Source organism: Megascapheus bottae, chromosome 10 (genome assembly GCF_031878675.1).
Source record: "Megascapheus bottae isolate mThoBot1 chromosome 10, mThoBot2.hap1, whole genome shotgun sequence".
In the NCBI taxonomy this organism is placed as follows: Eukaryota; Metazoa; Chordata; class Mammalia; order Rodentia; family Geomyidae; genus Megascapheus; species Megascapheus bottae.
In genome coordinates this window covers 35,348,010-35,370,724 of record NC_143518.1, presented here as the reverse complement: position 1 = coordinate 35,370,724, position 22,715 = coordinate 35,348,010, and the positions used below count along the sequence as shown (strand labels likewise).

Sequence of the window (22,715 nt, the reverse complement as noted above, 5' to 3'; positions counted from 1 at the left end):
TCAGCCCTTTCAAAAAGTAACATTCTTGGTACCTCTTTGTTTTCTCTCTTTCTAACTTTCCAAGTAGATACACAAGAAATAGATATAGTGTATAAAAATATATACAGGGGCCAAGAGATAGGCCTAGTGGTAGAGTGCTTGCCTAGCAAGCACAAAGACCAGGGTTCGATTCTGTGGTACCACATACATAGAAAAAGCCGGATATGATGCTGTGGCTCATGTGGTAGAGCTCTAGTCTTGAGAAAGTCCAAGTACAGTGCTCAGGTCCTGAGCTCAAGCCCCCGGACTGGCCAAAAAAAAAAAAACTAAAGTAAAAAAGGACTGCAAGTCAGCCTACCTACTAAGGAGGCTAAGATCTGAGGATTGTGGTTCAGAGCCAACCCAGGCAGGAAAGTCCAATAAACAACTCAGAAAAAGCTGGAAGTGGTACTGTGGCTCAAGCAATAGAGCACTTTGAATATAAAGAGGCTCAGGGACAGCACCTGGCCCTGAGTTCAAGCCCTAGGACCAGCTAAATAAATAAATAAATAAATGGCCTGCAAGTAAGGCTCAGATGGTAGAGTATCTGCCTAGCAAGTAGAAGGCCCTGAGTATCAGCTAAAATAAAATAAAATATAAATGTAAACACATATGTCTAATGAGGCATATGTCTAACATATATGTCTAATGAATCCTCAGAAGAATCCAGAAATATGGAGGCTGTTACTATTATGTCCAACTAAGCAAATGAGACTATGGAGGTTCAGCAAGGTTAAATAATGTCTTCAGAGTCTCTTAGGTAGTCAGAAGCAGTAGTCAAATTAGACCAGCCTAGATCCAGGGCCAGCTCTCTGCATCGGGTAACCTGCAGGTACAGAAGTCTGCAGACAGCATGCAACCTATCAGCCCAGTGCTTAGCAGAATATGGGGGTCTGTGCAGGGAGCCAGGACTTGTAGTCATTGACTGTTCAAGCAATAGGGGCTGGGAAGACACATAGGATTAGAACCAGAGAAATACATCAGAGTTTTTAAAAATATATGCAAAAAGACTCAACAATTTGCTAGAGGATCTTCCTAAAGAGATGAAATGTGATTGGTATTTGAAAGTAAGGCCACCTCTGACCCAAGAAGTGCTTTCCATGACATTTCCCACAATTTTATCTACAGAATAGGAAATGTGATATTTCAGAGACAGACGATAAGCTAATTACTCAAAATGTTAAGAATGTAGTAAAAATAGGAAGTGATTAGATTTCTATCAGGGGAAGACATTTGGTTCAAAACCACTCTTTCCAACATTCTTGGCTCCATATAATTCAATGAGAATGTTTTCCAAATTCCTCAAAGAGTGTAACTGGGTGTGGTGGCTCAAGCCTATACTCCTCCATACTGGGGAGGCAGAGATGGCAACAGGGAAGTGAACTAGTTTGAGGGTGGTTCAGGCAAAAAGAAGATCATAGACTTCATGAGACTTCAGGGGAAGGCTCATGAGAAGCAAGAGAGCTGGGCCCAGCGATGCATACTTGTCACTCCCAGGGACATAGGGGAGCGAAAGTAGGGGAACCTATCTTGAAAACAGCCAGGGGAACTGGGAAACTTGAAGGTTGGATAGCTGAGTGTGGGAGGCAGGGAAGGAAGAATGACAGATAGGATCACGATATATTATATTCATAAACTGACAGGTTGAATCAAAACCCCTTTGTATAACCACTTAAAGATAATAAAAATAAATTTAAAAATAAATAAACATGAAAAGACAGAGAAAGGAAGAGAGAGAGAAAGGAAGGAAGGAAGGAAGGAAGGAAGGAAGGAAGGAAGGAAGGAAGGAAGGAAGGAAGGAAGGAAGGGAGGGAGGGAGGGAGGGAGGAAGGGCCTAAAGAGGCCATAGGGTGCTTGCCTAGCATGCACAAAGACCTGGGTTCGATTCCTCGGTACCATGTGCATAGAAAAAAGCCAGAATTGGTGCTGTAGCTCAAGTGGTAGAGCTCTAGCCATGAGAAAGCCCAAGGACAGTGCTCAGGCCCTGAGTTCAAGGCCCAGGACTAGCAGAAAAAAAAGAAGTAGTAGGTATGTATGACTCAAGTAGTAGAGCAGCTGCCTAGCAAGCTCAAGGCCTTGAGTTTACTTTTCAATATTATCCAAATGAAAGAAAAATCAGGCGTCGTGGCTCATGCCTGTATTCCTAGCTACTCAGGAGGCTGCGATGTGAGGATCGCTGTTCAAAGCCAGCCCTGGCACTAAAGAACATGAGACTCTTATCTGCAATTAGTCATGTGGCATGCGATCATATCACTAGGAACATGTTACTAACAACTTTCATCAACTAGACAAATGATGAGGTCATCATTTCAAGTGGTATCAACAAGGTGGTCGGTAATGCTCAGCATCACTTCCTGATTCAAATATTTGAGGAAAGAACCTACTAGAACACGCCATTATGCTCAAAGGAGAAAAGGATGAAATTCGGAAAGCAGCAACAATTACAACAGAAAGGATAGCAACAGCATTTGAAATCTTCAGGAAGGGACATCATTAAAAAAAAGTTTAGGGGCTGGGAATGTGGTTCAGCATGCATGAGCCCCTGGTTTTGATTCCTCCATACCATATAAACAGAAAAGGTTGGAAGTGGCAAAAACTGTGGCTCAAGTAGTAGAATGCTAGCCTTGAGCAAAAAGAAGCTCAGGGACAGTGCCCAGGCCCTGAGTTCAAACTCCAGGGGTGACAAAAAAAAAGTTCAAACAAGCCAGGTATGGATATTCCATACCTGTAATTCCAACACTCAAGCCTGGATTACAAGTTCCTCTGGTACATAGAAAGACTCTTTCAAAAGAAAAATTTTAAAGTGTGTGTGTTGAGGAAAGGTAAGAGAAAACCCATAAGCCCAACTACTTAAAAGGTAAAAATCATTTGATTAAAAAAATACCACTTTATGACTCTATAGACATAATGTTTTATTACATAGATTATTATGTATCTATGATATACAAACCCGCAGCCTAATTTTGATTACGTTCTAAAATCTAAGTGCCAGTGATTGTATGTAGAGATTCCCTTATTGGGGCCGGGAGTTTGGCCTAGTGGCAGAGTGCTTGCCTAGCATGCACGAAGATCCAGGTTCGTTTCCTCGGTACCACATACATAGAAAAAAGCTGGAAGTGGTGCTGAGGCTCAAGTGGTAGAATGCTAAGCCTTGAGAAAGTCCAAGGACCGTGCTCAGGCCCTGAGCCCAAGCCCAGGACTGGCAAAAAAAAACAAACAAACAAGAAAAAAAAAACCAGTATTCACCTCATGGAATAGAATGGGCAATGAAAATGTCTTTTCTATATTCTAGGAAGTGGTATTGTAGCTCAAGGGGTAGGGTGGTAGCCTTGAGCTCAGGGACAACACCCAGGCCCAGAGTTCAAGCCTCACGAACCACCCCCCAAAAATATTTTTTCTATATTCTAGTGTGGTTTAAATAATGGAAGGATATTCTTTCTGTGAGGGGGTAAATATTTCAACTGAAGGTCTTGAGCTTGCTAAGCTTTACCAAGGTTAGAGGCCAAACCCAGCCACAACATTTAGCAAGACCTTATTTCAAAGAACACACCAAGTGTGGCCCAGTTACTTAGGAAGCACAGATGAGAGATTGCAGGTCTGAGGCCAAGTCAAGAAAAATGTGCAAGACTTTGTCTGAAAATAATTAAAGCAGAAAGTGCTACAGGCATGTCTCAAGTGATAGGGTGCTTGAATTCAAATCATAGTGCCTGTTCCTCCAAAATTTCCATAGAAAGGTAGAGACAAACAAGAGTAAAAATATTTTGTTAACCAGGCACTAGTGGCTCATATCTGTAATCATAGCTGCTGAAGAAGCTGGAATCTCAGAATCTATGGAGGATATGTGAAGCTGTGGAGGATACGTGGAGCTATGGCTCAAGTGCTAGAGCACCAGCCTTGAGTGAGAGATAAGGTCACGCCCAGGCCCTGAGTTCAAACCCTGATATTGGCACCAAAAAACAAAGAATATAGGGCTGGGAGTTTTGCCTCATGGTAAGAGTGCTTGCCTAGCATGCTCAAAGACCCAGGTTTGATTCCTCAATACCACGTACACAGAAAAAGCTGTGAAGTGGTGCTGTGGCTCAAGTGGTAGAGCTCTAGTCTTGAGAAAGCCCAAGGACCGAGTTCAAGCCCTGGGACTGGCAAAAAAAGAAATACATATGTATTTGTATTTAAGCAAGAATCTGCTTAGTATTGAAGTAAACAGATCAAATGTATAACAATAATACTAACTAATCTACTTACAGATTTTTTTTTTCTTTTTTCTGCTGGTCCTGGAACTTGAACTCAGAGTCTAGGCTCTGTCCCTGAGCCTCTCTGTGATCAAGGCTAGCATTCTACCGTTTGAGCCACAGTTGCCACTTCCAGCTTTTTCTGACTAGTTTATTGGAGATAAGAGTCTCATGGTCTTTACTGCCCAAGCTGGCTTTAAACAATAATCTTCAGTTCTCAGCCTCCTGAGTAGCTAGGATTTCAGGGATAAGTCACCGGCACTTGGCAATTATTTTAAGTCATATTTTTTAAAATACTGCAGACCTAAGTGACTTTGATATCAAAATCTTATAATGTTAAGATGAAATCTAAAACTCATTCATTCAACATTGATTCAAGAGCTATTTGTGGAGCAGCCACTCTGCAGTGGGCACTGTTGCCAGGGCTCAGCCTCTTGCCATGAAGAAGTCAGGAGAGGTCACGGAGTATGACAATCAGCAAGTGCACAGACAAATAGGATAATTTCAGAGGGTTAAAAATACCCAGAAGAGGGGCCAGGAGTTTGGCCTAGTAGTAGAGTGCTTGCCTACTATGCACAAAGACCTGGGTTCAATTCCTCGGTACTATATACATAGAAAAAAGCCAGAAGTGGTGCTGTGGCTCAAGTGGTAGAGCTCTGGCCTTGAAAAAACCCACAGACAGTGCTCAGGCTCTGAGTTCAAAACCCAGGACTGGAAAAACAACAACAACAACAAACGCTCAAAAGAAGCCAGGTGCCTGTGACTCATGCCTGTAAGACTCTTTTCTCCAATTAACCACTCAAAAACTGGAAGTGGCACTGTGGCTCAACTGGTAGAGCACTAGCCTTAAGCACAAAGAGCCTTAGGAACAGTGCCCAGGCCTTGAGTTCAGATCCTCAGATTTCAGCCTTCTGAGGAGCTTGGATTACAGTTGTGAACCACTAGCACCTGACCAGTAATTTTGATTCTAATCCTTTTCTTGCTCTTAAGACTTTTAAAAAATTTTTTATTTTATTATTGGGGTGATGTACAGAGGAATTACAGTTACATTCAATCAGGTAGTAGGTACATTATTTCTTTTTTTTTTTTTTGGCCAGTCCTGGGCTTGAGCTCAGGGCCTGAGCACTGTCCTTGGACTTTCTCAAGGCTAGAGCTCTACCACTGGAGCCTCAGCACCACTTCCGGCTTTTTTCTATGTATGTGGTGCAGAGGAATCGAACCTGGGTCTTCATGCGTGCTAGGCAAGCACTTTAACCACTAGGCCAAACTCCCGGCCCCATAGGTAAATTATTTCTTGAACATTGTTACCTCTTCCCATGTTTTCCTCCCACTTTCCCTTCCCCAAGCCCCCCCAACTCATATTGTTTTTCCCTTACCTTCCCACTTTCAAATATGCAAATAAATGTAAGACTTTTATGTGGACAAAGGGAGGAAAAGGTTAGTAATGTATATCACACAGGGTTCCTACAAATCAATTTTTAAAAAAGGAAATCAATAGAAAATTGGGCAAATGACAAGAATGACAACTCACACACACAAAAAGAAACAAATCCTGAAAGCCAATAAGCAGAAGAGAAAATGCTCGCATAGACAAAGAAATACACATGAAAACTACAAAATACCAAATATTGCAGTTAGAAAGGTCATCCAGTGTACAGAATGGATGTCCTTGCATTTTGTTGTTCAGATCTGGACAGGTAAAACCCTTTTAGGCAGTAATTGGTAACATATTTTGAGCCTTTAAATGAGTACACACTATGAGTCAGCAACCAAAGTCAATGCTACAGACACAGGCTAGAGATACCTGTCACTGTGGTAATGCTTGCTTTTCTTTTTTCTTTTCTTCTTTTTCTTTTTCTTTTTTTCTCTGGTGCTGAGACTGGGGCTTGAATGCAGGGCCTGAGTGCTGTCCTTGCACTTTTTTGTTCAAGGCTATTACTTGAGCCACAGCTCTACTTTTGGCTTTTTTTTTTAACTGACTAATTGGAGTTATGAGTCTCAAGGAAATTTTCTACCCAGGCTGGCTTTGAACCAAAATCTTCACATTTCAGTCTCCTCAGTAGCTAGGATTACGGGCATGAGCCATCAGCAGCTAACTATGGTGGTACTTTTAGTGGTTAAATTTTTAAAAATGGAAAAATATTCTATGCATCTATCAATAATGCAAATGATAAACAAGTCCCATGCTCAATATGGAATATGAAATAACTTGCAGCTAAGCTTTTATTTGTCTGAAAAGTTGCTAAGTTAAAGAGAGCTGTAAAGATTAAAATGCATCAAATTTGGGATCTTTGATTGTATAAGCATCTAGAGGAGACTACAAGGACAGGTCACACGTTCACAGCAGTTCCATCAACTAGAGTTGCTGAGATCAGGAAGAGGAGAATTTTCAGTCTTCTTTTATCCCTTTCTATTGTACACAGGGTCTTGCCATGTAGCCAAGATCGATCCTTTTGCCTTGACTTCTGAAGCACTGGGAGTGCTTTATTTTATACATTCTTAATAAAGAAGGCAAACTCCATCTGATAAGAAAACAGACTAACCTTTATCCCTGCCAGGAAAGGGATGCTTTCATTGGTAGATTTGGAAGGAGGACTAGATCAGTACCAATGTGGATGTTTTGGGGGTTGGGATGATGAAGATTGGTGGTAAAGCATTTGCCCAGAAAGCACAAAATTCGGGTTCAATCCCCAGTATAAATAAGGATAAGTGAGGGGGAGGAGGAGGAAGATGAAGAGGAGGAGGAAGAGAAGGAGAAAGAGAAGGAGAAGAAGGAGAAGGAGGAGAAGGAGGAGGGGGGAAGAAGAAGGAGGAGGAGGAGGGGCGGAAGAAGAAAGAGGAGAAGGAGGAGGAGGAGGAGGGGGAGGAGGAGAAGAAGAAGAAGGAGAAGAAGAAGAGGAGGAGGAGGAAGAAGAAAAAGAAGAGGAGGAGGAAGAGGAGGAAGAGGAAGAATTTGCAGACCCAACCAAAATGTAATTAAGCAATCATCAAACATAGAAAGGAGAAATCATGGGGCACCTATGGCCCAGGTGTGTAATCCTAGCTATACAGGATCTGGAGAATCTCCATTCAATTAGACCAGCCCAGGCAGAAAAGTCCTTGAGGTAAAATAACTAGCAAGAAAGCAGGACTGAATTCTGACAAAATATTCTAGTACCCCACTGGTGGGAATGTAAACTACTACAATCACTCTGGAAAGCAGCCTGAAGGTTCCTGAAAATAGGAAACAGGGGCTAGGAGTTTGGCCTAGTGGTAGAGGGCTTGCTTAGCATGCATGAAGACCCGGGTTCAATTCCTTAGTATCACATACATAGAAAAAGCCAGAAGTGGTACTGTAGCTCAAGTGGTAGGGTCCTAGCCTTGAGAAAACGCAAGGACAGTGCTCAGGCCCTGAGCTCAAAGCCTAAGACTGGCAAAAAAAAGAAAAAAAAAAAAGAAAGAAAGAAAAGAAACAGGCTGAGCACCAGTGGGTGGCTCACGCCTGTAAGCCTAGCTACTCAGGAGGCTTAGATCCAAGGGTTGCTGTTCAAAGCCAGCTCGGGCATAAAAGTTGGTGAGACTCTTATCTCCAATTAACCATCAGAAAACTGGAAGTGGTGCTGTAGCTCAAGTGACAGAGTGATAGCCTTGAACTGAAGAGCTCAGGGACAGTGCCCAGGCCCAGAGTTCAAGCCCCATGACCAACCAAAAAGAAAAAACAAAAAACAAAAAACTAAATATAAACCTTCCTACAACCAAACCAGACCATTCCTAGGCATCTACCCTAAGCACCAAGAGCCAGGATATGACAAGGACATGGCACGTTCATGTTCACTGTCTCACTGTTCACAACAGCCAAGATATGAACACAACCACATGCCCTATAATAGATGAATAGATCCCAAAATGTGGTACTTATGTATAATTTTACACAGTCATTAGAAAGGATAAAATAATGCCATTTGCAAGGAAATCATGTGGAGCAAGGTAAGCCACGATCAGAGAGAGAAACAGCTCACATTCTCCCTGATATGCGGAAGTTAGACTTAAATCACAAGGGGACATGCAAATTGCACAGGATTCTAGACTTTCACATACAATGAGGCCAGAAAAGGATAGTCTAGGAGAAAATCACCATGTTGTAATGCCTAAGCATATGCACATAAAATAATATACATACTGAAATGAACTCCAAAAATACGAAACAAAGGATCTTTTTCTTAATTTGTTTTTCATATTCTCATGACTCTGTATTCTTTACCTCATATATGGTATACAATAAAGTAATTTAAAAAAAAAAAAGCAGGATTGGAGGCTGAAGGGATAGAATGCCTGACGAGCAAGCCAGACTGAGTGTGAGACACTGAATGCATACAGTTCCACCAAAAGAGGAAAAAAAAAGAGTAGAGGGAGTTTATGTCATAGACATTACTGAATATATGTGTGCATACATATAAATATATAGCCACTTTAGGAAGCAGGAAGGAGGCAAAAAATAATTTGCATATACTGTAAGCATGTAAAGTTGAAGCACTTACTGAGATGTCTGCAAAGGTGAACAGAAGATAGCCCATCGTTTACAAAAGGTGGAATGGTTATAGTTTTACTCTCATTGGGAAGAATCCATTGCATTAAGCAATGAATCTGAGGGTCTGAATTTGTAGCCAGCCTAGGAGGAGGAGAAAAAAAAAATCTTAGCGACTCTTATCTCCAATTACCCAGTAAAAAGTAGGAAGTGGTTCAAGGGGTAGAGCGCTAGCTCTGTAGTTGTTGAGTTAGCTATGTGGGATATTGGTAAGTCTCCAGAAGTCACAGCACCACACAAGCCCTTTGTTCTAGTCTGATCCTCACATCCAAAGTTGCTTTGTGACAGAATCTGCTTCCGTCCTCCTTAAACTCAGTGGAAGTTCCAAGCAAGAACTGACAGGTTCCTGGACGGAACTTCCACAAGCCTTTGTAACAAATGACCTGGGCTGTTGCCACAGCACCCACAGAGCCTAGGGCAGAGGGGCTACCAGCCTGCCCTGAAGCTCACCTGGCCTCCTAGCTCTTGCTGCACTTCCTACCTGTCGAGCAGCTGTGCATCTTCATCTCTTAGGTACCTGGTTTTTCTCCACCTCCCTCATTACTTCCATCACCATTCTGCATCCTTTACCTTCTCCTTAACTCTCCAAGCTCAGTGGACCCCTCTCAGCTTGACTCTCTCCCTCCATCTTCTTGGCTCAGACCTGTTCCTCACTCCCCTTTCCCTTTCTCATCCCTGGGCTGACTCCTCCATCGCCATCCCTTTTTTTGCTAGGCTCTAGCTCCCCATTCCCCACGGCCCTCCCCTTCTCACTGTCGGTTTTCTTCCACCAGTGGAGTCAGTTCAATCCAGGGATCAGTATGGGGCTTGAGGTAAACAAAACATCAATGACTTCTCCTCAAGGATGGAGTCCAACCCCAAGATCTTCAAGGTTGCCTAAAAGTTTTAAGTCCTCAATATACAAAAAAGGAGGAGAAATAGATATAGAAGAACTAAAGAAAGAAGTGGACATGGTGAGACCACCCAAAACAAATGGCCCCTGAAAATGCTCCCCTCCACCTTGATGCTAAAAGGCTATTCAGCATCTTACCTTGACAACAGATCACACAGGCCTTGAATGTCTTTTCCCTCTGTATTTCCCCCCCCTGCCAATTGACCTGTGGTCACCACTTCCCCATCAATGACTCTACTGTCCCCTCAGGATGACCACAAATTAACCTTGGAAGAACTGAGTGCCAAGTATTGTGTGGACCTGACCCAGGTGAGTAGGGAAAGGAGGTAGAAGATTTGCAGCTGGGACTTGGGCCTCCATGACAGGCAGAGTGAGAAATCAAGTCCCCTAACTTCAAATCCAATGCTCATTGGCTAGGCCAAGGCCCGCAGGACATGGTGATAGTGGTAACTTCCCTGAAGAGAGTTTAGTACTAGATAACGGATTAACAAAGATTTAGAGCTGATTCTCTCAAATGTTTTATCCCCTACCCCCACCACACACATCATTTATTCAAAGACTCTGACCATTTATCTACAGTTACCATATTAAACATTAAAATTCAAGAATGTAAAAAGTGTTTTTTAACCCATTTAAAAATAACAAGAAGAACTAGAGGCATGATACAAGAGATATAATGCTTGCCTGACACAAGCAAGGCCCTGAGTGTAATTCTTAGCACCACAGTAAACAAACAAACAATTACAATCATACATATTTGTCATATATGCTAAAATCTGACTCAAGGCCTAAATCATGTTCTACAGCTGAGCAGCTGCAAGGTCTTATGTTCTACCCCTCTGTTACAATCCCTCTGTTGCAAAATGAACAAGTTAATTTTCTAAGTGATAAATTCCTTACAAATTAGTATCACTAGTATTTGGGGCAGAAGGCTGGGAGTGGTAGTGCATGCCTATAATCCCATCTACTCTGGAGGTGGAAATAGGAGGCTCTTAATGACTGCCTAGGCAAAACATGAGACTTTATCTGAAACACAAATTAAAAGTTAAAAGAACGAAGGGCATGGCTCAAGGACTAAAGCACAGTGTGAGTCCCTGAATCTAATCCCTAGCACGGACCAAAAACAATTTAAATTAATAATTTTTTGCAAAATAACCATTTATAACAAAAGTGCCATCTTTTTACAAAGCTCTTTAAGATCTAGTTTTTAAAAATAAGACACTTAAGAGTCTCATATCTTTTCTCTATTTGTTGATACAGTGTGAGTCACGTATGCTTTAGAAAATCCTATCTATTAGCTTTCAGTCACTGTGACAATATACCTGTGGTAATATTACCTGTGGAAATATCGTCAGAGGAGGAGGGATTTCATTGGATTCACAATTTCAGAGGTTTCAGTCCGTGGTCACTTGGCTCTCTCCTTTCTTTTCTTTCTTTCTTTCTTTCTTTCTTTCTTTCTTTCTTTCTTTCTTTCTTTCTTTCTTTCCTTTGCCAGTCCTGGGGCTTGAACTCAGGACCTGGGCACTGTCCTTGGACACTTTTTGCTCAAGAATAGTGCTCTGCCACTTGAGCCACAGCTCCACTTCCGACTTTTTCTGTGTATGTGGTTGCAGGGAATCGAACCCGGGGCTTCCTGTATGCTAGGTGAGCACTTTACCACTAGGCCGCGCTCCTGGCCCTTCTGTTGTTTCTAGGCCTGTGGTAAGGCAGAGCATCAAGACAGGGAGCATGTGGTGGGACAAAAGAGAGAAACAGAACAAGGAACTAAAGTCCCAATATACCCCTCAGGACCGCCCCTTCCCACGCTTAGGCCTTGAACTAGGCCCTTCATTCCTAATGCTGCCCCCTGCTGCCTCCTGACAGCTGAGGAGCAAGCCTTTAGCATGTGGCCTTCCAGGGGCTATTTACCATCCTAATGGTAGTATTTCCCATACACTCAGGCTTTTCCATTTGGTTGGGTTGGTTATGTTGTTGTTTCATGTAGCCTCAGCTGACCTGGATCTTGCTCTGCAGCCAAGATTTTTCAGCCTTTTGAGTATGGGGATTATATGTTGGAATAGACCACCAGCCCTGACCGACTGTATGCTCTTGAGAATGAGAGGGGAAAAAAGACAATGACTTATGAATATGAGTAATTCTGGACCTATGGGCCACACCTCCCCCCATCAGATAGTCTTTTGAATCCCTTGGGAGCCCCCTCCCCCAACACACACACCCTACCCTGGGATAGGCTGGAAAGGGGTGATGGAAATTGGTAGAATCTATATTGTCATGTCCATTTAGAGGGGGAAGCACAAAAACTTGCACACAAGACTAGAATGCCTGTTTATGCTTCCTGCCTTTAGACATCTGTTTACTTGGGGTTTCCTTTCCCAAGTTGGAGAGACAAAGTGTAGCTGTCACATTAATACGTAACATTTACATATTACAGCTCATCACTACATTGGTCTTGCACATTTTATCTCTCTATATTTGTCTCCTCCCCCCAAGGAAACTCCTTAAGGATAGGTACAATTCTTATTTCATGTTGGTATTCTCAGTAGCTAGCACAATCAGGGGCATTAAGATAGACATTCAAGTTCATATATTGATTTATAGACAACAATATAGGGACCCAATAAATGGATCGTAGATGGACCGGTAAACGATAATAAGCTCTTCTTAATAAACTGCTAAGTGAGATTCCTTCTATAATGACAATATTCAAAACCTATCATATCTAAAAAGAGCTTCCAGATTGCAGGGCTACTTTAGTCAATACTATCCTGAGCAGGTCACTATTTGCTGCAATCCCCTTTTCTCCACCACAACTCTTCATCTGCCCCCATTTCCTTTCTCTCTAGGGCCATAGCCCAGAAACGGCAGAAAAGATCCTCCTGCTAGAAGGACCCAATGAACTGACCCCACCCCCCAGCACTCCAGAGTGGCTCAAATTCTTGAAACAACTGTTTGGTGGCTTCTCCCTCCTGCTGTGGGCTGGTGCCATTCTCTGCTTCTTGGCCTTCATAGTCCAGCACCATATTAAGAAGGAACCAACCAAAGATAATGTGAGTCTGTTTAGCTAATATTCACCAGTCTGGTCTCTGTTCAGACCCTGAAACTCTTCTGCTCAGCAGCTGAGCAAAAATCCCTTCGTTCAGCCCTTTGTAAGGAAGCCCTTAGTCCATCTTGGTACCTTTAGTCTTCTATCTAGAAGTGTCTGAGAGGGTGTGATTAATCTCAGCAATGTCCTCTCTCTGTTGATCTTCTCGAGTAATCATCAAAGCCCTTACCCTTCTCTGGAGCTTCTCCTCTTCATTCTCCCCTCCTCTTGCCTCCCTCCATATCTGCCTCCATGAATATTCTGAAGAGAAAGAGTCAGGTCTTTTGGACCAGGAATTTTTCTGCACTTACACTTCAAGTTTGGTTCACAAGGAAACCAAGTGTGCCAGCCCTATTTCAGATTTTTCTCTGGTCTCCAACTTATGCTTTTTTCTACCTTACCATTTTGCCTTTGCAAGCTGATTTTCTAAGACCAGCGAGGGTGAATACCACTTTACTGACAACCCATCCTTCCCCATCACCAGCTGTACCTGGGTGCCGTACTAACTGTCGTGGTCGTCATCACTGGCTGCTTCTCCTATTATCAAGAGGCCAAGAGCTCCAAGATTATGGAGTCCTTTAAGGACATGTTGCCACAGGTAGGACTGGTGTGGCAGGATCTAGTGAGTGGAAGCATAGACTGAGCCGTGACAGAAGTATTAGGGGTCTAGAAGAATTATAGTCCCCAATGAGTGAGCTGTAGGAGGCTGTTGATGAGAGGCTAGGTATTATGTTTGGCCTGAAAAATACCAGGAAAAAAGCTTTAGAATCCTGAGAATGCCATCCTATCACCAAAAAGTAGCTAGCTAGTCTGGAAGACACAATCAGAATTTAGTAAGAAAACACCATATACAAGCCAAATGACAACATTGCAGGGATAATTTAAGGCTGTATTTTTCCCAGGACATTAAAGATGATGAACATCTGTGGGAAAATGTCATTGTAAAGAACGCTAAAGAAATAGTTCTTAGCTCAAGATCTGATTCTTTGCTAGAGAAGAATATATACATCAAAAGATATTTTGGGGTCAATTAACAAAGCTAGAATATAGAAGGTAAATTTAAGGATTGCATCCATGGTAAACTTACTAAATTTATACATACATTGTGGTTACACAAAAGAATGTCGTAATTCTCAGTAAATGCACACTGCAACACTTGATCGTAATGTATGGAACAATGATTGTAATGTATGCAACTTACCTTTAAATAGATCAGGAAAAAATATACCTTTATCAGGGCCAGGAGTCTGGCCTAGTGGTAGAGTGCTTGCCTAGCATGCACCAAGACCCAGGTTCAATTCCTCAGTAGCACATACGTAGAAAAAACCTGGAAGCGGTGCTGTGGCTTAAGTGGTAGAGCTTGAGAAAGCCCAAGGACAGTGCTCAGACCCTGAGTTCAAGCCCCGGGATTGGCAAAAAAAAAAAAAAAAAAAAAACCTAAAGGGGGCCTGGAGTTTGACCTAGTGGTAGAGTGCTCACTTAGCATTCACAAACCTCTGGGTTCAATTCCTTGATACCATATACACACACAAAATAGCCAGAAATAGTACTACGGCTCAAGTAGTAGAGCACTATCCTTGAGAAAACTCAAGGACAGTGCCCAGGCCCTGAGTTCAAGCCCCAGGACTGGCCAAAACAAAAACAACAACAATAACAAAAACCTAAAGGTACATAGAAGCCATGTAAGAGTAGACAGGCTTTCTGACCACAGGCCTGGAAACTTGTAAAGTGGTAGGTTCCAAAATTTCTCAAGAACATTATCATCTTTACATTTGAACCTAGGATTATCTTTCCCTTTTAAAAATCAACATGATTTATTTTCCTTTGATAAGAGTTTGGTCATTTTGAACTGGAAGCTTGGAGATGGCTAGTGACATCAGGCTAAGAGGCAATTCCAAATTCATTTGATTGCTTATTTCTTTGCATGTTTTGCACATCAATGTCTGTCTATGCATACAGTGTGCCTTGGTCAGTCTCACCCCTTCACCTCTCACCCTCATCCCCCACGCCCCTTTCCCAAACCACTTCAACAAACCAACGAAACATTTAGTGACTTGGAACAACATATTCTTTGTCACCACTCATGGCTGAGCTGTTGCTCTGGTCACCTTGACCAGAACATGCTTGATGAGCTAAGGTGACCTCATGCTCTTGTCTAGGGTCTCAGCTGAGATGACTGGGACAGGTGAGTTCTTTCTCCTCATGGTCTCTCTTCTTCCAGGAGATTAGCTCAACCTCATACATAGGCGTGCCAAGGGGCTATTAGCAACCACAGGACAAGCCCCATCATGAAATTGCTTTATAAGTCTACACCACCCTCACTAATGTCCTAGGAGCCCAAACAAGTCACACGGCCAAGTCTGGGTTTAGGGATAAAGACACTGACTCTGCCCCTTGCTTGAAAGACCACCAGTCAAAGGACAGGGAAGGTGATATGGGTAGGAATGCATATCCACCAAAGATCTCTTCAAGATATCATAGTGGGTAACATAGTTTAAAAGGGGGTTCCAAAGAAGAAGCCAGGAATTGGAAGTTGTTGGACAGGAGCAGATTGGGAGAAGGAGGGAGTTTTAGTAATGACTCTGCATCATTTTCCTGCAGCAAGCTCTGGTAATTCGAGGAGGAGAATATATCCAAATCAATGTTAAAGATGTGGTATTAGGAGACCTAGTGGAAATAAAGGGTGGAGACAGAGTCCCTGCTGACCTCCGAGTGATCTTTGCACAAGGTTGTAAGGTAAGGAGGTGAGAAAATCAAAAGATGGGTTCAAGCATGACCTTAAGATATGGCATTAGAAATGGACCTAGCTAGAGAAAATAAACCTTATTATTCAAAACTTTGAGATGTGTATGCATCCGAAATGAGAGTCAAGATGCTTGTGTAGATGGTTTCTTTATACAGACGAGGATAATAATGATGAGATGATAAGCTGTGATATGACATGATGATAGTGACATGTTTTCTTTATACATGAATCTTTTCCCACATGATCTCCTTACAATGCCTTCTCCTTCTCATCCCAGGTGGACAATTCATCCTTGACTGGGGAGTCTGAGCCCCAAAATCGCTCTGCTGACCTCACTCATGAGAACCCTCTGGAGACCTTAAACATCTGCTTCTTCTCCACCAACTGTGTGGAAGGTGAATATTCCATCATAAGTCACATAGATTCAAGAGCAAATGTGGAAGCAACAAATGTTTCAAGACCCTTTGTCTTCTAAAGTTTTGGGGGTAGGAAGAGCTGGAATTCTAGCTTTCAATCACTCGGGAGCACTATGACCAAGCCAGAATGATATCTGCACAAAGATGACGTAATTACCCATTGGTTTGGGGGTGGATTAAGCAAGATGAGTGCAAGATGTTTAGTATAAGATCTAGTCCATTGCAAATGCTCTAAATTGTTAGCTATTATTACTGCTAGTAAATGGACTATGAGTTTGCCGTATGCTGAGAAGTGTATAATTTATCCCTGGATTGGTCATTCTTCTCTAAGCTAAGTTTCTCTAAGAGAAGATACTGGCTTTGAATTATCGAAAGCCCACCCAGACTTGGATCATCCAACTTTAGCTTTGCTTTTAGAATATACAATATTTGGGGGTTTTTGTTTTTGGTTTTGGGGGGTTTTTTTGGCCAGTCCTGGAGCTTGAATTCAGGGCCTGGGCATTTTCATTGGGCTTTTTTCAAGACTAGCACCACTTTCATCTTTCTCTGTATTTGTGGTACCAAGGAATTGAACCCAGGGCTTTGGGCATGCTAGGCAAGCACTCTACCACTAGGCCATGTTCCCAGCTCGAGACTATACAGTATTCTTGAGCCAGGAGGCAGTTCTAACCCACAGTAACAAAGGACTCAAAAATCATCAAGGCATTCTCTCTTTTGCCCTTTCCCTTTAAGGAGACATGAAGACTTAAGGAATACACTTGAAAACCATTATTCACGTTTAATAATAAATGTTTTAGTATCTACAAATAGCTTTTTGTTGAATACATAATGACATCTTCTTGGATGTCAAATGCTAGAAATGTTTTCTGATGTTGACGATGCTGCACAGCAGGTATATATTATCCCTCTTTTACACATGAAAGACTAAAGTTCAAGCAAATTGCACACTCCTCAGATCCAAGAACACAACTCAAAGAAAGGAGGAGGATCAGAGTCTCATACATGCCTGTCTCCAAAGTCCATAGACTTCTGAGATCCTTGTAACTAATTTGTTCATTTGAAATGCCTTCAAGAGTTACATGGGCTGAATAGACTCTGAGGAAGAATTCAATATGAAAAATAAAATAATAAAACAAAAAAAAATACTTGATTGGATAGAAAAAGCAAGTTAGCAAGCTTTCTCCCAAAACACTACATTTCTACTATCAAACTATAAGAAGCAGTTTGCCCAGATCTGTTCTTCTGAAACGGGATTTGTATTAGCTAAGCTCATGCTATGGATCAAAGCCCTGGGGAGGAGTAGATAGTGGCATTCTGCCTGGGAAACAGAAGTCTTTCTGGGTAGAGTAGGATTTAACAGAAGACTAGAAGAACTCGAAATGTAGTCAAAAAAGTGGAACTGGATTGGAAGAGCTCTTGACTGATTTTTGCTTGCTTGTTTTCTTGTTGGTTTTGGTGGTTTTGCTAAGCATGGTACCAAATCTACACAGGTGACACTGTAGCTATTACTCATGTAAAGCCTTTAGCACTTCTCAATTACTTTAGTATCTTCCTGAGATGCAAAACGAACGTGTTTCTGTCAATAGTCTGAAGGTCATCTGCAGAGTGACAAACTTTCCCAGAACATCCCCTCCACATAAATAAATACAAAATAAATAGAGCTTCATTTTCAGATGCAGATTGCCACAGGTGACCTTGGAAATAAGAGATCCATCCCGCTCAGTCCCCACGTGCTCTGTGCTGTGAGGTTTCTAGGAGCTGTTTGCTGTTAGGTCTGCTAAGTCACATGCATGATTTTCTATTTGTCCTCTGGAGACCCCTCAGTTCACCTGAATGGAGGAAGGAATGGACTTGAGCAGTGCCTCCCATGTGCCTAGCTCTGTCAGCTCTTCTAAAATGAAAGCATCCACCTTCACAGCATTGTTGGTGCTCGCATCCCATTTTAAATAGGAGGAAGTCATATCTAAAATCAATGTCATTAACTTGCCCCAGGGAAAAAGAGCTAGCAGTTTGGAAAGTTGAATTTCCAGCCCTGAGTCATTCTGCTTCTAAATAAGTATTACATCCATATGTTTCTTTGCTGAATGATTCTTACCACAACTTTAAGGGTAGGAATTTCTGTCATTATGATAAAGCAGAATTAGTTTAAACAAAAAGCCACCCCTTTCCAGCATCAGATCAATGAGCTGAACCATGCTTGTGTCAAGGCAAAAATCATGTCCAATTAAGTTACCCTTCTGGTTCTAGGAGCCATGCTAGTGAAGAGAAGGAGCTCTAGAAAGCATGGAAGCCCAACTGTCATGGCCTTCGCTACCCAGCAGAGGTCAGACTGGCTCTAACCAGCAAAGCAGGGAGGGGGCTCAGGTTAGGCAGTGTTTCTCAACTTCTGCTGACCTCTGGGCCTAAAAAAATCTCTGCTGTAAGAGAAAAAGAGGAGGGCTGTCCTGTATAGTGAAGAATGTTTAGCAGCATCTCTGGTTTCTACCCAGTAGATACCAGTAGCAGACCCTTCCCTCCATAATTGGGATAGCCACAGTGTCCCCAGGTAGTGTCACATGTCCCAAGAGGGGAGAGATATTGCTTTTGGTTGAGAATTACTGCACTGGAAGATAGCAAGAAGTGGGAACAAAGGACTTCCCTATAAGAGTAACTACAGTTCCTATTCCTATCCTAAAAAGTATTCCTATTCTGTTCACCAAAATAAGAAATCTACAGTGGCCAAGCATATTCTGGCTAAGGATCTTTTTTTTTTTTAACAGTCTTGGGCTTGAACTCAAGGTCTGAGCCCTGTCCTGGGACTTTCTCAAGGCTAGAGCTCTACCACTTGAGCCTCAGCACCACTTGCAGCTTTTTTTCTATGTATGTGGTACCAGGGAATTGAACCCAGGTCTTTGTGCATGCTAGGCAAGCACTCTACCACTAGGCCAAACTCCCAGCCTAAGGATTTTTTTGACAGTGGATAAAGTTGGATATTTCTGAATAACTGTAAGATCTCTTCAGAGATTTTCCAACTTGGAGACCCTTATTTATTAACTAAATATGAAAGTAGAATGTAATGCCTTCTCAGAGAGCCTTGGGACCATGGACAGCTCTCTCTCTCTCTCTCTCTCTCTCTCTCTCTCTCTCTCTCTCTCTCTCTCTCTCTCTCACACACACACACACACACACACACACACAAATAGGCCTTCCTAGTCCAGATTTGCAATACCTTGGTTCACTATCACAAAAAAAGAAAGAAAAACAATTCTAGCTACCTTTCACACTGAATACAAAGTTCTCCAACAGCACAAGGGGTCCTATAATTCAATTCCCTATCATGACAGTGTCTACCCAGAGAGGTTGTCCATCATATAAGGTGAGGGAGCAGCCCCACAGGACTGTGCCTAGCCCAGATTCCAATCCAAGTAGTAGATCATCATCTATACTTCTGATAGACCAGCTAGGAATCTAGGTCTGTGGATCCTAGAACCTCTCCCTTGCGCCCAGATCATTTGTTAGGACAGCTCATAGCACCCATGAAAATACCTAATCTGCATTTTCCTATTCATTACAGAAGATATTGCAATGGTTACTTAAATGGCCAGACTGAAAAGGTGAATCGGATATGGTAGTGAGCAAGCGGGGGATGGAGCTTTCATGTCCTCTCCAGGTCCTAGAAGCCCTCCAAATCTAGTCTTTGGACTTTTTTCTGTTTTGGTTTGGTTTGGTTTTGCCAGTCCCAGGCTTGAGCTCAAGGCCGGAGCACTGTCCTTAGACTTTCTCAAGGCTAGAGCTCTACCACTTGAGCCTCAGCATCACTTCTGGCTTTTTTTCTATGTATGTGGTACCGAGGAATCGAACCTGGGTCTTCATGCACGCTAGACATGCACTCTACCACTAGGCCAAACTCCCGGCCCCTGGGCTTTTTTTAAAGAGTGACTTGAGGGATTCTACAGGGACCACTGGCCCCTGTGTCAATCTGTTTCCTGTCCCTGTGACAAAATTCTGGAAATAATTTATAATGAGGAAGAATTTATTTTGGTTCACAGTCTCAAAAGTTTCCAGCTATGGTCACTTTGTCCCATTGCTTTGGGCCTGTGACAAAGCAGCACAACACAATGAGGAGCGCAGTGGTAGAGCCAAGCTGCTGGAGGGGAGGGGGGAGAACAATAGAGGGGAGAGGAGGGAGAAGAGAAGAGGAGGGGTCCTAATATACCCCTCTATGGCACACTCCTAATGACCGACTCTCTCTACTTCCCAAAGTTGCTACCACCTCCCAATAGCACTAACAGCTGGGGACTGGGACTTCCAAACATCAATTTTCAGGAGACCTTCTAGATAGATTATGATAGTGTCGTCGGTTTCTTAGAGGTCAGGCAGTGGAGCTGTAAGCTCAAACCTCTAATCACATGGGCGGTTTCCCCTGGCAACCAGCTCTTATGTGGATCTATCCAAGAGCACACCAAGAATTGCTTCATCAAAACAAAAGATTCAGCCAGTAGCTGGTGGCTATGCCTATAACCCTGGCTTCTCAGGCGGGTGAGAGGCAGACATAGACACCTGAGGAGCGTAGTTCAAAGCTAGCCTAGGCAGTAAATGTCTATGAGAGTCTTATCTACAATTAACAATCAAAAAGAACTGGAGGGGGGATGGGAGTTTGGCCTAGTGGTTGAGTGCTTGCCTAGCATGCACGAAGATCCAGGTTCAAGTCCTCGGTACCACATACATAGAAAAAAAGCCAGAAGTGGTGCTGAGGCTCAAGTGGTAGAGCTCTAGCCTTGAGAAAGTCCAAGGACAGTGCTCAGGCCCTGAGCCCAAGCCCAGGACTGGCAAAAAAAGGAAAAAAAAAGAACTGGAGGTATAGCTCAAGTGGTACAGCCTCAACCTTAAAAAATAAATAAATAAATGAACCGTGTGAGCATGAGGACCTGAGTTCAAGCTACCCCAGTATTGGCAACGTGTGTGTGTGTGTGTGTGTGTGTGTGTGTGTGTGTGTGTGTGTGTGTCTGTCTGTCTGTCTGTCTGTCTGTCTGCCTGTCTCCTTGTCTGTCTGTCTGTCTGTCTCTGTGTATGCTTCTCACCCATGGAATTCTAAGGGATTTAGGAGCTCTGTGTCAGACACTATCACCCAGGATATTACAAAGGCCTTAGGAATGAGTGCTAAAGGCCTACTGTTCAGACAAAAGTTTCCCCCAGCGACCCTGTCCACATGGGTTTCAGGAGTGTTACGTCAGGAAGGGGAGAGAATAAAGGTACTCCTATGTATTTCCCAGTCACAATATCACAATATCCTTTCATCCACAGGAACAGCCCGGGGCATTGTGATTGCTACAGGAGATGCCACAGTGATGGGCCGAATTGCTTCACTGGCATCATCCCTGAAGACTGGAAAGACACCCATTGCTATTGAGATTGAACACTTCATCCATCTGATCACAGGAGTGGCTACCTTCCTTGGCATCACTTTTTTTATTCTCTCACTTTCCTTGGGCTACAACTGGCTGGAAGCAATCATTTTTCTAATTGGCATCATTGTAGCTAATGTGCCTGAGGGCCTGCTGGCCACTGTCACTGTAAGTAGATGAGGTGGCCTTGTGGGCGAAAGAAAACAACCCAGGGAAATGAATCCTCGAGCAGCTTTTTGTGTTGTTGAAACTTGGGAATGCAGAGTATGCCTGACATATAGGTGTCAGAAATAATTTAGCTTCCAATATTACATGGACTTTGTCCCCACCTGTTTTCTGGTGTCTGCTCTTTCTCCAGTGAGAGTAGAAGCAAGTGCCAATGGAAATAGAAAAGGGGTTCCTGTGTGTGTTGGCTATGAATTCAGCCAAATCTCTTAATATCTCCAGGCCTCTATTTATCTACTTGTAAAGTAATATTTAGAATCATAGAGTCCTACTGGAAAGAATGTCAAAGGCTATATAAATTCCACATTTGAGCCAGCACTGACTATCCTCTGTAAAAAATTCATAGGAAATGCTTTCTTTTCTGGTACTGGGGAGCACATTCATGAATGGTTGCCTTAGCCCAATTCCTTGTTGAGTTTCTTCTGGGTAACTTTAATTGTACTGAACAGCAAGGTTTCTCTGGGTCATCCTAGATTTACCAAATGAAAATCCAAAGTACCTTCTCTCTTTCCTATAGTCTAGCCCTTTAGATTTCTTTTAGATTAGCATATATTAGCTGTACAAGGGTTTCACTGTAGTGTTTCCATAGATGTGTACAAGATGCTTTGATTAAATCACTCCTTCCATTGTACTCTCTTAACTCCTTCCCACCGTTTCCAAATAACATTGCATGGGTTTCATTATTCTGTCTTCATATATGTATATATAATGTGTGTCACTCACGTTCCCATACGCTCTTCTCTCCTCTTCTCCACTCTCATGGATTCTCACCCCTAGAGAGTCTCCCTTTTATTCCTATGGCCCATTATTATTATTATTATTATTGTTGTTGTTGTTATTCTAGGTCTAAATTATGCATGCCACAAGTGATCTTTTGAGCTTTGCCTATCTCAATATGATGATCTCATTTTATCCATTCTCCCCACAAATAACATCATTCATTCTCTTTTTTTGTCGGGGAGGGGGGATGAGTCATTACTCCATTCATTGGTTGTTGGTCACTAAGGCTGCTTCTACAGGGTGGATGCAATAAACATTGTACGGTGACTAACAATGCTCTGGGTATATGCCCAAGAGTGGTATAGCAGAGTTGCGTGATAGGTTTACTTTTAGATTTTTTATAAACTACCATACTAGCTGGGTGCGGTGGTTCACGTCT

At 42.6% G+C, this 22,715-nt stretch overlaps 1 protein-coding gene across 1 annotated transcript in view; it reads left to right on the top strand.

Annotated features, from left to right (window-relative positions):
* Positions 1–9,211: 9,211 nt before the first annotated feature.
* Atp1a4 (ATPase Na+/K+ transporting subunit alpha 4) overlaps positions 9,212–22,715 on the top strand; it is a 40,273-nt gene continuing 26,769 nt past the window's right edge. The window contains exons 1-8 of the mRNA XM_090340671.1: positions 9,212–9,324; positions 9,585–9,764; positions 9,953–10,012; positions 12,547–12,750; positions 13,270–13,383; positions 15,387–15,521; positions 15,809–15,926; positions 21,231–21,499. Coding sequence (XP_090196797.1) covers positions 9,612–9,764; positions 9,953–10,012; positions 12,547–12,750; positions 13,270–13,383; positions 15,387–15,521; positions 15,809–15,926; positions 21,231–21,499 — 1,053 coding nt within the window. The 5' untranslated portion in view covers positions 9,212–9,324; positions 9,585–9,611. The remainder of the gene's footprint in view (positions 9,325–9,584; positions 9,765–9,952; positions 10,013–12,546; positions 12,751–13,269; positions 13,384–15,386; positions 15,522–15,808; positions 15,927–21,230; positions 21,500–22,715) is intronic.